The following is a 12,500-nucleotide window of genomic DNA, read 5'->3' on the forward strand; positions in this document are numbered from 1 at the left end:
TCCCAGTTTAGAGCACATTTCAAACTTCAAAGCTTTTCAATCCAGAGTCCAATATGTCACAACCACCTCTTTATTCCAGCGAAGCAAGATGTAACTTTTTCTCTTTGGCAACAGGTGGGCCTTGTAAAATTTAGAGACCTATACATAGATGGCATATTTGCAAACTTTCGTGACCTCTCAAATAAATTCCATCTACCTAACTCGAACACTCGAATACGAATACTCCCACCATATATCGAGACTCTATGACATCATAATGTCCCTTAAGGAGAGTCAATTCATAAGATTAGAACAAGCTGGGAGGAAGAACTTGGTAAACAAATAGCGGATGAAACATGGAACAATGCATTAGACAGAGTGAATAGGAGCACCTCTTGTGCCCGACTTGGACTTTTACAATTTAAAGTTCTTCATCGTGTCCATTTCAGTAAACACAGACTATCCAAAATATTCCCTGAGCTTAACGATATTTGTGATCAGTGTCACAATGCCCCAGCAGACCTTACCCATATGTTTTGGACCTGCCCTCAACTGACTGGATATTGGTCAAATTTCTTTAAAATTATGTCCGAGGCACTGGGTATTGATGTACGACCGAATGCCTTGACTGCCATCTTCGGGGTTTCAGAGAGCGATCGACTGACTAACATCCAAAAGAATAGCATGTCTTTTGCTTCCCTATTGGCTCAGAGGAGAATACTGCTTGATTGGAAATCACCGAAACCGCCCACAGTCTCAGCATGGCTGAGAGACCTAATGCTATATCTTAAATTAGAAAAAAATAAATACACAATTAGAGGTTCCACAAGCTAATTTTATTCTACATGGGGCTCTGTGTTGGCATATTTTGATGGTCTTAAGACTCTCCCTGAAGTTCCAACCTGAGGGATGCAGGCTTCTGACATGTCACCTCTCTAGTGTTGGTCCATGTAATGTTGCGACGACCTGTGTCTGTAGATCTACAGCCTATGTACTGTCTTGGTAGATACCTGGTTGCAGCTGTGATACAACGGCATTATTATTGTCCAATGTGAAAATCTATTTTAATCTATTTTCTTTTTCTTTTTTTAATGTTATTACTATGCTAATGTAACTTTAGGGCCCTGCAGGGAATGTTTGGGGTTGGGTGGGAGGGTGGGCAGAAATGTGTGTGTAAAAAATTGAAAATCAACATGTTTAATCATATTGTATTGTGTAACTTTTGAATAAAAATACACAAAAAAAAGAAAAAAAAAGAAAAAAAAAGAAGAAGACGGGCACATTGTAGTCAGCAACAATCCTCAAACAGGCCGTGGCATTTAACACTGCGAGCGCGACGCTTTTTCACCTACTTTTAGCGCAACGAGGTGTTGAATCACACGACCACTCTTCACAATGGGGGAGTGTGTATTGACGCACAAAGAGCGCTGGATGGCGATGTCACACAAGAAGAGAAAATGACAAGATCACTACCTCTAAAAATGCATAAAGTTCCAGAGAAGCACGGAAATTATTAGCGCAATCTGATATGAAGCTTGAGTCAGCTGAAAACGAACTATGGAACAAATGTAAATATAAATTATATATATGGAGAGGAGATTTATTGAGACTGCAGGAGCTTTACTAACGAATGAAAGTTGATTATCATTATTAAAAAAAGAATAGTAATAAATATTGCAATATTGTGTTATCATAATTATGAGCTTCACAGTGATAAAGTCTGTTTATTTGTCGTGAACTTCGCCGGTAACGTCAGCCTGTCAGCCCCTGCAACTGCTCACAGGGGTTGTTATATGTGATTATATGGAATGGCTGAATATGTTCATTCTTTTTATTTTGATTACATTATATAATTGTATTTGGTATAATGACAAATAAACTTGAAACTTGAATGATCTCACAGGAGCGTACCTGCACGGAGCGTTCATGTGCCGCAACCTGTTATAGTTAGTTTCACCTATATAGTGCAGCAGATTAATGAAATAATCGTTCGCTTGGTGATACAAGCACCAAATTTGGCACACAAGTGCTTTGGGACCTACTCTCTCAGAAAAGTACGGTTTCCACTTGAAAAAACAAAATGGCCACCAGTTTTCAAGATGGCCGCCATTCGAAATGGATTCAAACAGCGTTTTTGACTGAATAATCCTATTTTGATGGCCTATACATTGAAATATATGTTTTTGAGTGTGAGAAATCCAATTCTGCATTTAGAATATCAAAATTATTGAATATTATGGTGATAAAATGGGTATTAAACTAAAAACACTCTCTTGGTGTTGTTTCCGATACGCAAAATACGCATATTGCATTTAAGCAGTGCTACAATTTTATTTTATTTTATCATTTAAAAAAGGACACAAAATAACCAGAATGATTGAGCAATTTCCTAAAAGATGCATTAAAGACATTAGTTTCACTTTTGGCTATTGGACCTGTAAGCTACTTGTAGGGAAGGCCAAGGTCTTTGTCTCCCCCCCATTTTTTATTTTTGTTATTTTGTATAATTTTTTTATTTTATACTGTAGTTAGCGGAAACACAGAAAACATGTCCAAGCATGGGCTGCATTGTACAATTCTGAGCAAAACATGGCTGGCAATCATGGCTGTTTCTTCTTTTAGTCCTCACATTCACAGGCACACAACTTTGCAGCCGCATTTCGTCAACTGATCACACGTCTGAACAATCGGTGGAAGGGTTGTCCAGACCACTTGCCAGACCTCACCATCTTTTTTCCAGCCCCAGTTGGCAGGGCTTTCAATTTGCATTTTGCACACTGTTGCCTGGCCCCATATGCAGGCAGCTTGGAAGGCAGACCGTTTCACATGCTGAACGAGGGATGCGCTTGTCGGTGGAATGGCATCATAAGACCTTTGCTTCCGCGCAAATAATTCTAGTCTTGCCTCATCAACCTTGCCTGTAGTGCTCTGCTTGTCATACATGGTGATGACAAACTTCTCAAGGATGTTGAGGTCTGCATCTTCTATGATAGGTGGGTACTGAGTACTGACTGAGTTTTTTGAAGACAGGGCTCACTTCAGGGCAAACCTCCCATGCTTGCCATGCCGTTTTTTTGCCTTTGCCACGAAAAGCTGACACAACATCACAGCCAGTGAAGGCGTGAAAGAACATGCCACTGGATTTCTCTGGGCCAAGAGAAAGCACCATGTCAGGGATAGGCAACCACTTAATGGACTGACCTTGGCCAAATTCTACCCAAAGCCTTACTAAGCCTGCATCCTGAAGAGTCGCAAAAACATTGACTGCAACAACAAGAATATCTGTGTCGCATGCCTTGATCAACACAGACTTCATCTGTTGCTTGGCTGCATGAAGAGTATGTATGAAGATTCTGGAGTCAGCTTCCTCATGGTTACATGGACTTAAGCCTTCAAGGCTGATGGGCTTGTTTGATAGAGCCTGCTCCCCTTTGGTCACAGTCTTGTTGTTGCTGTCTTGCAGGAAGCTTTTCCAGTTGGGTGGCAGTTTGTTTTTGTCTGTCACTCTTCGTCGACCTCCCATACCTCTGTTTGACCTAGTTTCAGCCTTCAGGCTTGAAGTCCAGTAGACATCAAAAATGATATCTGTTCGCTCATACTTTGATGAGTAGGTCTGGATTTTTGGAACTACATCCTGGACAGCATATTCCTCAAAGGTCTTTGATGTCGTAGGAGACAATGAATGCACAAGAGAGGAACCATCAATGATAATGGCATCACATTCTGGTTGTTTGTCAGGAGGAGAAATGGTAGCTTCCAGAATTTTTGAAAGCTGAGACTTCTGGCCAGAGTGGAGTTTCCCTGTGTCACTCAGTGCAGCAGGGAAAGGTTGATTCTCATGCTTAAAGAACTCAAGCAGGTCACACTCTCGTGATTGGCACGATATAAAAAGCTGCGAGAACAGACGACAGTCATCTTTGAGTACCTGCTTCTTCATGTCACTGGAAGCTGCAGCTGCCTCTTGGCGAAAGAAGTCGGCTTTGTTCTTTTTAATGGGCTTATAGAAGGAACCCTCATCCCCCAGACCATTGAAAAAGTCTCTGAAGGCAGCTTGACCTTTCTCAAAGTGAGTTCTTACAAGCTCAGCAGCACTGGGATGTGCGATGGTTTTTGTGTCCAATGTGAGCAGATCTTTGGACTCTTCCTGGAAAGGATTGCCCAGATCCTTCATCACATCAAACAACTTTTGGACCTTGTCAGTGAAGGACTTCTGAGACTGACTGGTCTGCTCATGATGCCTGACATCTTTGTTTGCTTCTTTGACTTGAGATGCCAACTCATACTGGTTGACTAACTGGCTAACTTCTGGTCCAGACACCATCCACCGCCTCAATGCAGATGGATCCTCTGTAAGGCCAATGGCACCACCATCACCTTTAACAACTGCATTGGCCTGCTCGTGAGCTTGGTCAATGGGTAAGCCTGAGAACTCCCTGTGAGTCTTGTGGACCACAAACTTTCCAAGCTGAAATTCATGGAAAACCTGAGGATGAGTTTGCTCCAAAGACGCCAATTGACACAATTGAGTTCCAGTAAGGATACATTCATTTTGATGTTTGGACCATTAACCCATTTCTGTTCATTCAAGTTCTACTCCAAAAAACGTTATTTTGCATCTGATGAGGCGGCCATCTTGAAAAGTGGCAGCCATCTTGGATTTTCAGCTGGAAACCGTACTTTTCTTAGAAAGTACATCCTGGACATCATTTGTGCCAAATTTGGTGCTTGTATCACCAAGTGAACGATTCTTATGAAATATTGATTTAATCTGCTGCACTAATATTAGTGAAAAGAGCTGAAAGAAAATACATGAATGAAAGGAGAGAACGAGTACAGAATGATAAATCATTCAGAATGTTATTGGTTTTAATATTTCACAATCTGCCAGAATAAGCACGCTCCCTCGCACGCCCAGCCCATCATTTTTGATGCCGCTAATGTGTGTAATAAAAAGTGTGACAATGTTGAAAGACAGCTGATAGCTGTCAATCTAGAGGGGGAGTGGTTGGGGGTGGGGTTAACCAGCTATTGTTACCGCCCATTACCTGCCTGTGTGAAGGTGTGACAAAGAACGAAAACTTTGAAGGGCTTTTTCTCAGGATTGTGATTTCAGGGTTAAGAACTTTCAAATACTCATGTCGTCTTAAATGTTTTCCTGATTTCTATGTATGATGTATCATTTGAAAGCTTACAATCTGTAGTTTAAGCATATGTAAAAAACAGAAAAATTACTTTGCCTACTTGATGATCATTCCACCATATCGCGTCACATATGTATCCCTCCGCCACACAGATGTTCTACTAATGGGGCTTTTCCACTAGAGGGCTGACCTGGGTCAGCCCGGGCTGGCCTGCTTCTTTGGCGCTTTTCCATTTGTCGGCCTGGGTCGGGTCGGGTCGGGTCGGGTCGCTTCTTTAGCTACCCATCGAGGGCAGGAACCTTTTTTGAGACCCGGAACCTTTTTGCCAGGCTGCGTGTGACATGTGACGCTGCACACCGTTGATTGGTCAATGGAAATCGTCATCCCATGTTCATAGATTTCATCACTAACCGCCATCTTTAAATACCACATTCGCTCTTGGAAAATGTCACTACAGTTTCTGTAATAGCTTATTAATAAAGATTCGAAAAATTATGCTGACCATCGTATTATCTTAGTTTAATGTCATTTCAATGCATCATAGAACTTTTATTTACAACAAGCATAACACAAAAATCGCTATTATGCACCGTCTTTGTCCGTGAATAACACCAGCTATGGAGGTGGTACAAAACAAACACAATACTCCTTTGCTAACTTCACCATCGGTATACGGTCATTTTGAGCCCTGAACCAACTCAATGAACCGGGAGTTCACCCGCTGCTGCAAGCGTATCTATAACGAACGCGGAGATTGAATGAGCCCCGCGTCAGTCAGCCTTTCCGTAGAAATACGTTGCACCATTATATATCTAACGTTACATGTTTTAAGGCTGATCTGTGCATGATAGTGCTGCATTATGTTGATCTATTTATATCGATCTATTCTTGCCAATTCCTTATTACCAGTGGAAAGGGGGAAGACTAAAACACTTTGAATGGGATAGATAGGACTTTCCGTTCAATGAAGGAAGCACTCGCGAGTTCATCTCGCTTTCCCCCCCGTTGATGTATTAAACAATCTAAGCAATCTAATCAGAGCAGTTGTTATTATGTAATATTATTGATGGATGTGCCATTTTTGATGGACAGCAGTGAGAGGATGACTGGATGTGAGCATGTATTTGACTAATGCCGATAGATTGTCTTGCTCCGAAACCCGAGCTGCCGTTGCAGACAGGATTGTTCCTTCAAACTACCGTAATTCGTGAACTATATGCCCAATCTAAAAAATTCAAACAGTTTCTGAAAAAAAGAAAAAAAGTTGCACTTTTTGAACAGTTGAACTTTTCTAGGCTTATTACGGTAGTTCACCAACAAAAAAAAGCATTTCCCCTGTTGAGCTGTATAGCGGCACTTATTACAGTGAAGTGCTCTTATGACACGTAACTCCTCCTTGTCCCGGGTCGCTCAGTATAATGGAGAAGCGTCAATACCCAGAACTGTTCAAAAGCGTGCCGAAGCGAGCCGTGCCAAGCCGTGCCGGGCCGGTCAATGGAAAAGCGCCATAAATGACCGTTAATTAGACTACCGGTACATTGTTTGTGTTCAGGTTACTAGGCAACAGTCCATTTGAAGTTCAGTTGCGGAACTATTTTTTGTTTATTTTTATGATTAAATAAACAAACAAATCATAATCTGTTGCCTCTTATTACTGTTAACTAATAAATTGCGCTGTAGAACTGTTGTATAAAAGCAATATCACACTCGAGGTCGTGCTGTTATACTGAATATGTGTATTATTATCTGCGGCCTGCGGCCTCGTACCTACGACCGAATCACAGCCGTGCTGATATTCAGTATAACACACTCCCTCTCGTGTGATATCGCTTAATTATAAATATCCGTTCGTTATATAATATTCGTTGATGAGTACAGGCATAATCAAACGTAGGCTACTGCAATTACTTTGCTGCGGTAGCTATGCATGCACCACACAACTTGATAGGTACATACTGTGCAGTTTATCATTCATAACTGTACATAGGCTACACATATCATAATATCTTATCACTATTGCATGGAACTTGGGTAAACCCGCTGTGAAAAAAAAAAACTCAGCTCCAACCAATCTGAAGGGATTGGGAGACATACTGTACAGTTTATCATTTTCATAACTGTCTGTATATCTTATGTATCCCTATTGCTATATATAGCCTATATATAAACACATTATGTTACAAATATCAGTCTTATCCACTGTATCTAATTCAGCACTGAAGCCTGAAGATTGAGCACAGTGTGTGTCCCCTTGCTACCTCTGCTGATATAAAAGAGAATTGCAGCCTTGGAGAAAAAGATGGCAGCCGAATACCAAGGCAAATACACAGAAACACACAGAAATACTGCAAAATCGCTTTATACTAACTCAATTTTGAAAATGTAAAGATGCTGGGTGGTAGAACGCACATATCTAGGAAAAGTCATGAAAGGAGGGTCCTGACATTTGATCGAGTGCAAAGGTAGAATTTGTTTTGTACTCACTGAGATCAAATGACACCTCACGGCTGCCCTAGTGTTGTTTGTTTAATTGGTTTTAATGGGCACAAAGTGCGCCAAGAAAACATTCCTCACACCATGACACCACCTCCGCCAGCTTGTACTCTTGACAGGTGTACAGGTGTTCCTAATTAAGTGTTCAGTGAGTGTACATTCAAGTCAAGTACAGAATGTATTTGGACAGAGAAATAGTGTATCAGCCTTAGACACCACTGGACCACCCCAGGCCATGGTACTGGTGCTAGACCACTGGACCACCCCAGGCCATGGTGCTAGACCACCCCAGGCCATGGTACTGGTGCTAGACCACTGGACCACCCCAGGCCATGGTACTGGTGCTAGACCACTGGACCAGCCCAGGCCATGGTGCTAGACCACTGGACCACCCCAGGCCATGGTGCTAGACCACTGGACCACCCCAGGCCATGGTGCTAGACCACTGGACCACCCCAGGCCATGGTGCTAGACCACTGGACCACCCCAGGCCATGGTGCTAGACCACTGGACCACCCCAGGCCATGGTGCTAGACCACTGGACCACCCCAGGCCTCTAGAATGTGTTCTTATCCACAACCAGGAGATCAGGAGAAAGAGGGCTTCTGACAGAGATTTGAGGAGGGTTACCCTCTGTCTCCCCTGCTGTTTGTAAGACAGATATTTGAGGAGGGTTACCCTCTGTCTCCCCTGCTGTTTGTAAGACAGAGATTTGAGGAGGGTTACCCTCTGTCTCCCCTGCTGTTTGTAAGACAGATATTTGAGGAGGGTTACCCTCCGTCTCCCCTGCTGTTTGTCAGACCGAGCGTGTCCTACCTTCTTGCTGAGAAGCGTCTGTCTCAGATCCATCAGGAGGTGACTGCATCGAGCTGGAAACAAACAAACCAACGTTATAGACACGTCATTACTCCTGCCTAAGGGCATTCTGGGTATACAACCAACTTGGTTCATACATTGGTTAAACCATTATAGATACAAGTGAATTATTGGATGCAGTTTACGTTTACATTTTCGGGCATCTAGCAGACGCCTTTATCCAAAGCGACTTACAACAAACACATTTGTCTAAAGTAAGTGAATCGTCTGTCCATCAGACATCGTAAGAAAAGGTAATCTATGCTAGTTTCCTATAGGCCATGCATCCAACATTTTAATTAAAATGTTATTTTAGGATCATCTCGATAATTCCCCGACCCTAGTGTGTGTGGGCGTGTGTATGTGTGTGTGTGTGTGAGTATGTCTGTGTGTGTGTGCGTATGTATGTGTGTGTGCGTGCGTATGTGTCTCTGTGTGTGTGCGTATGTGTGTCTGTGCGTATGTCTGTGTGTGTGTGCGTGTGCGTGTGTGTGTGTGTGTGTGTGTGTGCGTATGTGTGTGTGCGTATGTGTGCTCGTATGTGCGTATGTGCGCGTATGTATGTGTGTGTGTGTTTACTCTGCTTGGTCGTCCTCCCCTAGCAGCGTGACGTAGGTCTTGGGGAACCAGCCCTGCACCCCCCCCAGCTCCCCCAGCCACCAGCTCTCCTGCTGCTCCAGCACGCGGATCACGTCCTCCTTGCTGAAGTTCAGGTGGCTGTCCGTCTTGGCCGTCCAGGAACACAGGGCCTGGGCCAGCAGGTTACCCACCACCTGACCAGGACAGCAGGGTTAGGTTGGATTAGTCTGTCTGTCTGTCTGTGTGTGTGTGTGTGTGTGTGTGTGTGTGTGTCTCTGTCTGTCTGTCTGTCTGTCTGTCTGTCTGTCTCCAAAGTTCCAGCTTCCTAGTTCTAGTACGTGCAGCCCGTGGGTGAAAGCAGGGTTCCACAGGGTTCTGGGTCAGCCTTACCTGTCCCTGTTCAGAGGGGGTGGGGTTCGGGGCGTGGGTGGGGGTGAAGGCGGAGTTCTGTCCCGATCCGGTGGGCATGGCGGCCTCTCCTCCCGATATCCTGAGGGGTGAAAGGTCAAGAGGTCAAAGAGAGGAAAGTTCATGACCCTTCTCCTGTCTGTATCCATGTCCACCGTCTCCATCTGGTCGCGTGTTGAGAAAATGTGTGTGTGTGTGTGTGTGTGTCTGTGTGTGTGTGTGCGTTCCTTCGTGTGTGTGTGTGTGTGTGCGCTCCTTCGTGTCTGTGTCTGTGTGTGCAGTCCTTCATGTGTGTGTGTGTGTGCGTTCCTCTGTGTGTGTGTGTCCGTTCCTTTGTGTGTGTGTGTGTGTGTGTGTGTGTGTGCATTCCTTCGTGTGTGTGTGTGCATTCCTTTGTGTGTGTGTGTGTGTGTGTGCGTTCCTTTGTGTGTGTGTGTGCGTTCCATCGTGTGTGTGTGTGTGTGTGTGTGTGTGTGTGTGTGTGTGTGTGTGTGTGTGTGTGTGTGTGCGTTCCTTTGTGTGTGTGTGTGCGTTCCATCGTGTGTGTGTGTGTGTGTGTGTGTGTGTGTGTGTGTGTGTGTGTCCAGCGTACCCAGTGCTGCTGGAGTTGGACAGCTGGGGCCGGAGGGCCTGTCGGGGGGGGGCGGCGGCGGGGGGGGGCTCGGGGGGGGCCAGACGCTCCACGTAGCTCTCAGGGAACCAGCCCATCCTGCCCCCCACGCCCCCGTACAGCCAGCCAGGCTCACGCTCTGTACTCTCATCCACCTAGACACACAGACACAGACAGAGACACAGACACAGACACAGACACAGACACAGACACACACACACACACACACACACACACACACACACACACGTTGTTCGGGATTTAGTTTCCATATTCTATTCATCTTCCTACCTGTATGACATCACCTTCCTACCTGTATGACATCACCTTCCTACCTGTATGACATCATCATCTTCCTACCTGTATGACATCATCATCTTCCTACCTGTATGACATCATCATCTTCCTACCTGTATGACATCATCGCCCTCGAAGCTGAGCTCGTCCTTGTTGCGGGCGGTGAAGGGGTACAGCGCCTTGAAGGAAGTGAGCGCCGCCGACTTCCTGTGCTCCGTGGCCTGAGGCTGCAGGCCGCCTGGGGAACCAATCACAAGACAGAAGCCCTCACCACCTGACCAATCACAAGACAGAAGCCCTCACCACCTGACCAATCACAAGACAGAAGCCTTCACCACCTGACCAATCACAAGACAGAAGCCCTCACCACCTGACCTGAACTCTCTGGGAGGTCAAAGTTCAGAAATGCCCTAAAAACATATACAAATATAAAATGGACTGCACTTATACAGCGCCTTATTCCAAAGCGCTTTACAACGGCCTCTCATTCACCCATTCACACACCAATGGCGGCCAAGCTACCAAGCAAGGCGCCGGCCCGCTCACTGGGAGCAGTTTGGGGTTCAGTGTCTTGCCCAAGGACACCTTGACATGTGGCCAGCCGGGGCTCGAACCACCGATCTGCCAACCTTGCGATCATTAGACGGCGGCTCTACCTCCTGAGACACAGCCTCTACCTCCTAAGACACAGCCTCTACCTCCTGAGACACAGCCTCTACCTCCTGAGACATAGCCTCTACCTCCTGAACCACAGGCTCTACCTCCTGAGACACAGCCTCTACCTCCTGAGACACAGCCTTTACCTCCTGAGACACAGCCTCTACCTCCCGAGACACAGCCTCTACCTCCCGAGACACAGCCTCTACCTCCCGAGACACAGCCTCTACCTCCCGAGACACAGCCTCTACCTCCCGAGACACAGCCTCTACCTCCCGAGACACAGCCTCTACCTCCTGAGACACAGGCTCTACCTCCTGAACCACTGGCTCTACCTCCTGAGACACAGCCTCTACCTCCTGAGACACAGCCTCTACCTCCTGAGACACAGCCTCTACCTCCTGAGACACAACCTCTACCTCTTGCACCCCAGCCTCTACCTCCTGAGACACAGCCTCTACCAGCTGAGACACAGGCTCTACCTCCTGAGACACAGCCTTTACCTCCACCAGCCTCTACCTCCTGAGACACAGCCTCTACCTCCTGAGACAGCCTTTACCTCCACCAGCCTCTACCTCCTGAGACACAGCCTCTACCTCCACCAGCCTCTACCTCCTGAGACACAGCCTCTACCTCCTGAGACACAGCCTCTACCTCCTGAGACACAGCCTCTACCTCCACCAGCCTCTACCTCCTAAGACACAGCCTCTACCTCCACCAGCCTCTACCTCCTGAGACACAGCCTCTACCTCCTGAGCCACAGCCTCTACCTCCAGAGACACAGCCTCTACCTCCAGAGACATAGCCTCTACATCCTGAGACACAGCCTCTACCTCCTGAAACACAGCCTCTACCTCCTGAGCCACAGCCTCTACCTCCTGAGACACAGCCTCTACCTCCTGAGACACAGGCTCTACCTCCTGAGACACAGCCTCTACCTCCTGAGAGACAGCCTCTACCTCCTGAGACACAGCCTCTACCTCCTGAGACACAGCCTCTACCTCCTGAGTCACAGCCACTACCTCCTGAGACACAGCCTCTACCTCCTGAGACACAGCCTCTACCTCCACCAGCCTCTACCTCCACCAGCCTCTACCTCCTGAGACACAGCCTCTACCTCCACCAGCCTCTACCTCCCTCCCTCCATCCCTTCCCTCCCTCCCTTCCCTCCCCTCCCTCCCTCCCTCTCACCCTTCCTCTCCTCCAGGCCTCGGAGGAGGGCAGACAGTTTCTCGTGGATGCCTGACTTCCCTGTCTGCTGCTGGCGCGACGCCTCCTCCTCTTTTCTCCTCCTCTCCTCCTCCTGTTTCTTCCTCTCTTCTTCGCCCCTCCTCTTCTTCTCCTGCTCCTCCTCCTCCCCCTTCTTCTTCCTCTCCTCCTCCGCCGCTCTCTTCCTCTCTTCCTCCGCTCTCTTCCTCTCCTCCTCCCGCCTCTTCTTGCCTTCCTCCTCCTGCCTTTTCCTCTCCTCTTCCCTCTTCGTC

General features: G+C 46.5%; 1 protein-coding gene across 1 annotated transcript in view; it reads right to left on the bottom strand.

Annotated features, from left to right (window-relative positions):
• Positions 1-12,500, bottom strand: part of LOC308175497 (intersectin-2-like) — a gene marked incomplete at both ends in the record, with an annotated part of 29,803 nt that overhangs the window by 4,649 nt on the left and 12,654 nt on the right. The window contains 6 exons of the mRNA XM_080551157.1: positions 8,430-8,482; positions 9,048-9,241; positions 9,438-9,537; positions 10,048-10,220; positions 10,476-10,600; positions 12,211-12,500. The exon at positions 12,211-12,500 is cut by the window's right edge and continues 513 nt beyond it. Coding sequence (XP_080407283.1) covers positions 8,430-8,482; positions 9,048-9,241; positions 9,438-9,537; positions 10,048-10,220; positions 10,476-10,600; positions 12,211-12,500 — 935 coding nt within the window. The remainder of the gene's footprint in view (positions 1-8,429; positions 8,483-9,047; positions 9,242-9,437; positions 9,538-10,047; positions 10,221-10,475; positions 10,601-12,210) is intronic.

This window comes from Nansenia antarctica (assembly GCF_963989245.1).
Source record: "Nansenia antarctica genome assembly, contig: SCAFFOLD_527, whole genome shotgun sequence".
Lineage (NCBI taxonomy): Eukaryota > Metazoa > Chordata > Actinopteri > Argentiniformes > Microstomatidae > Nansenia > Nansenia antarctica.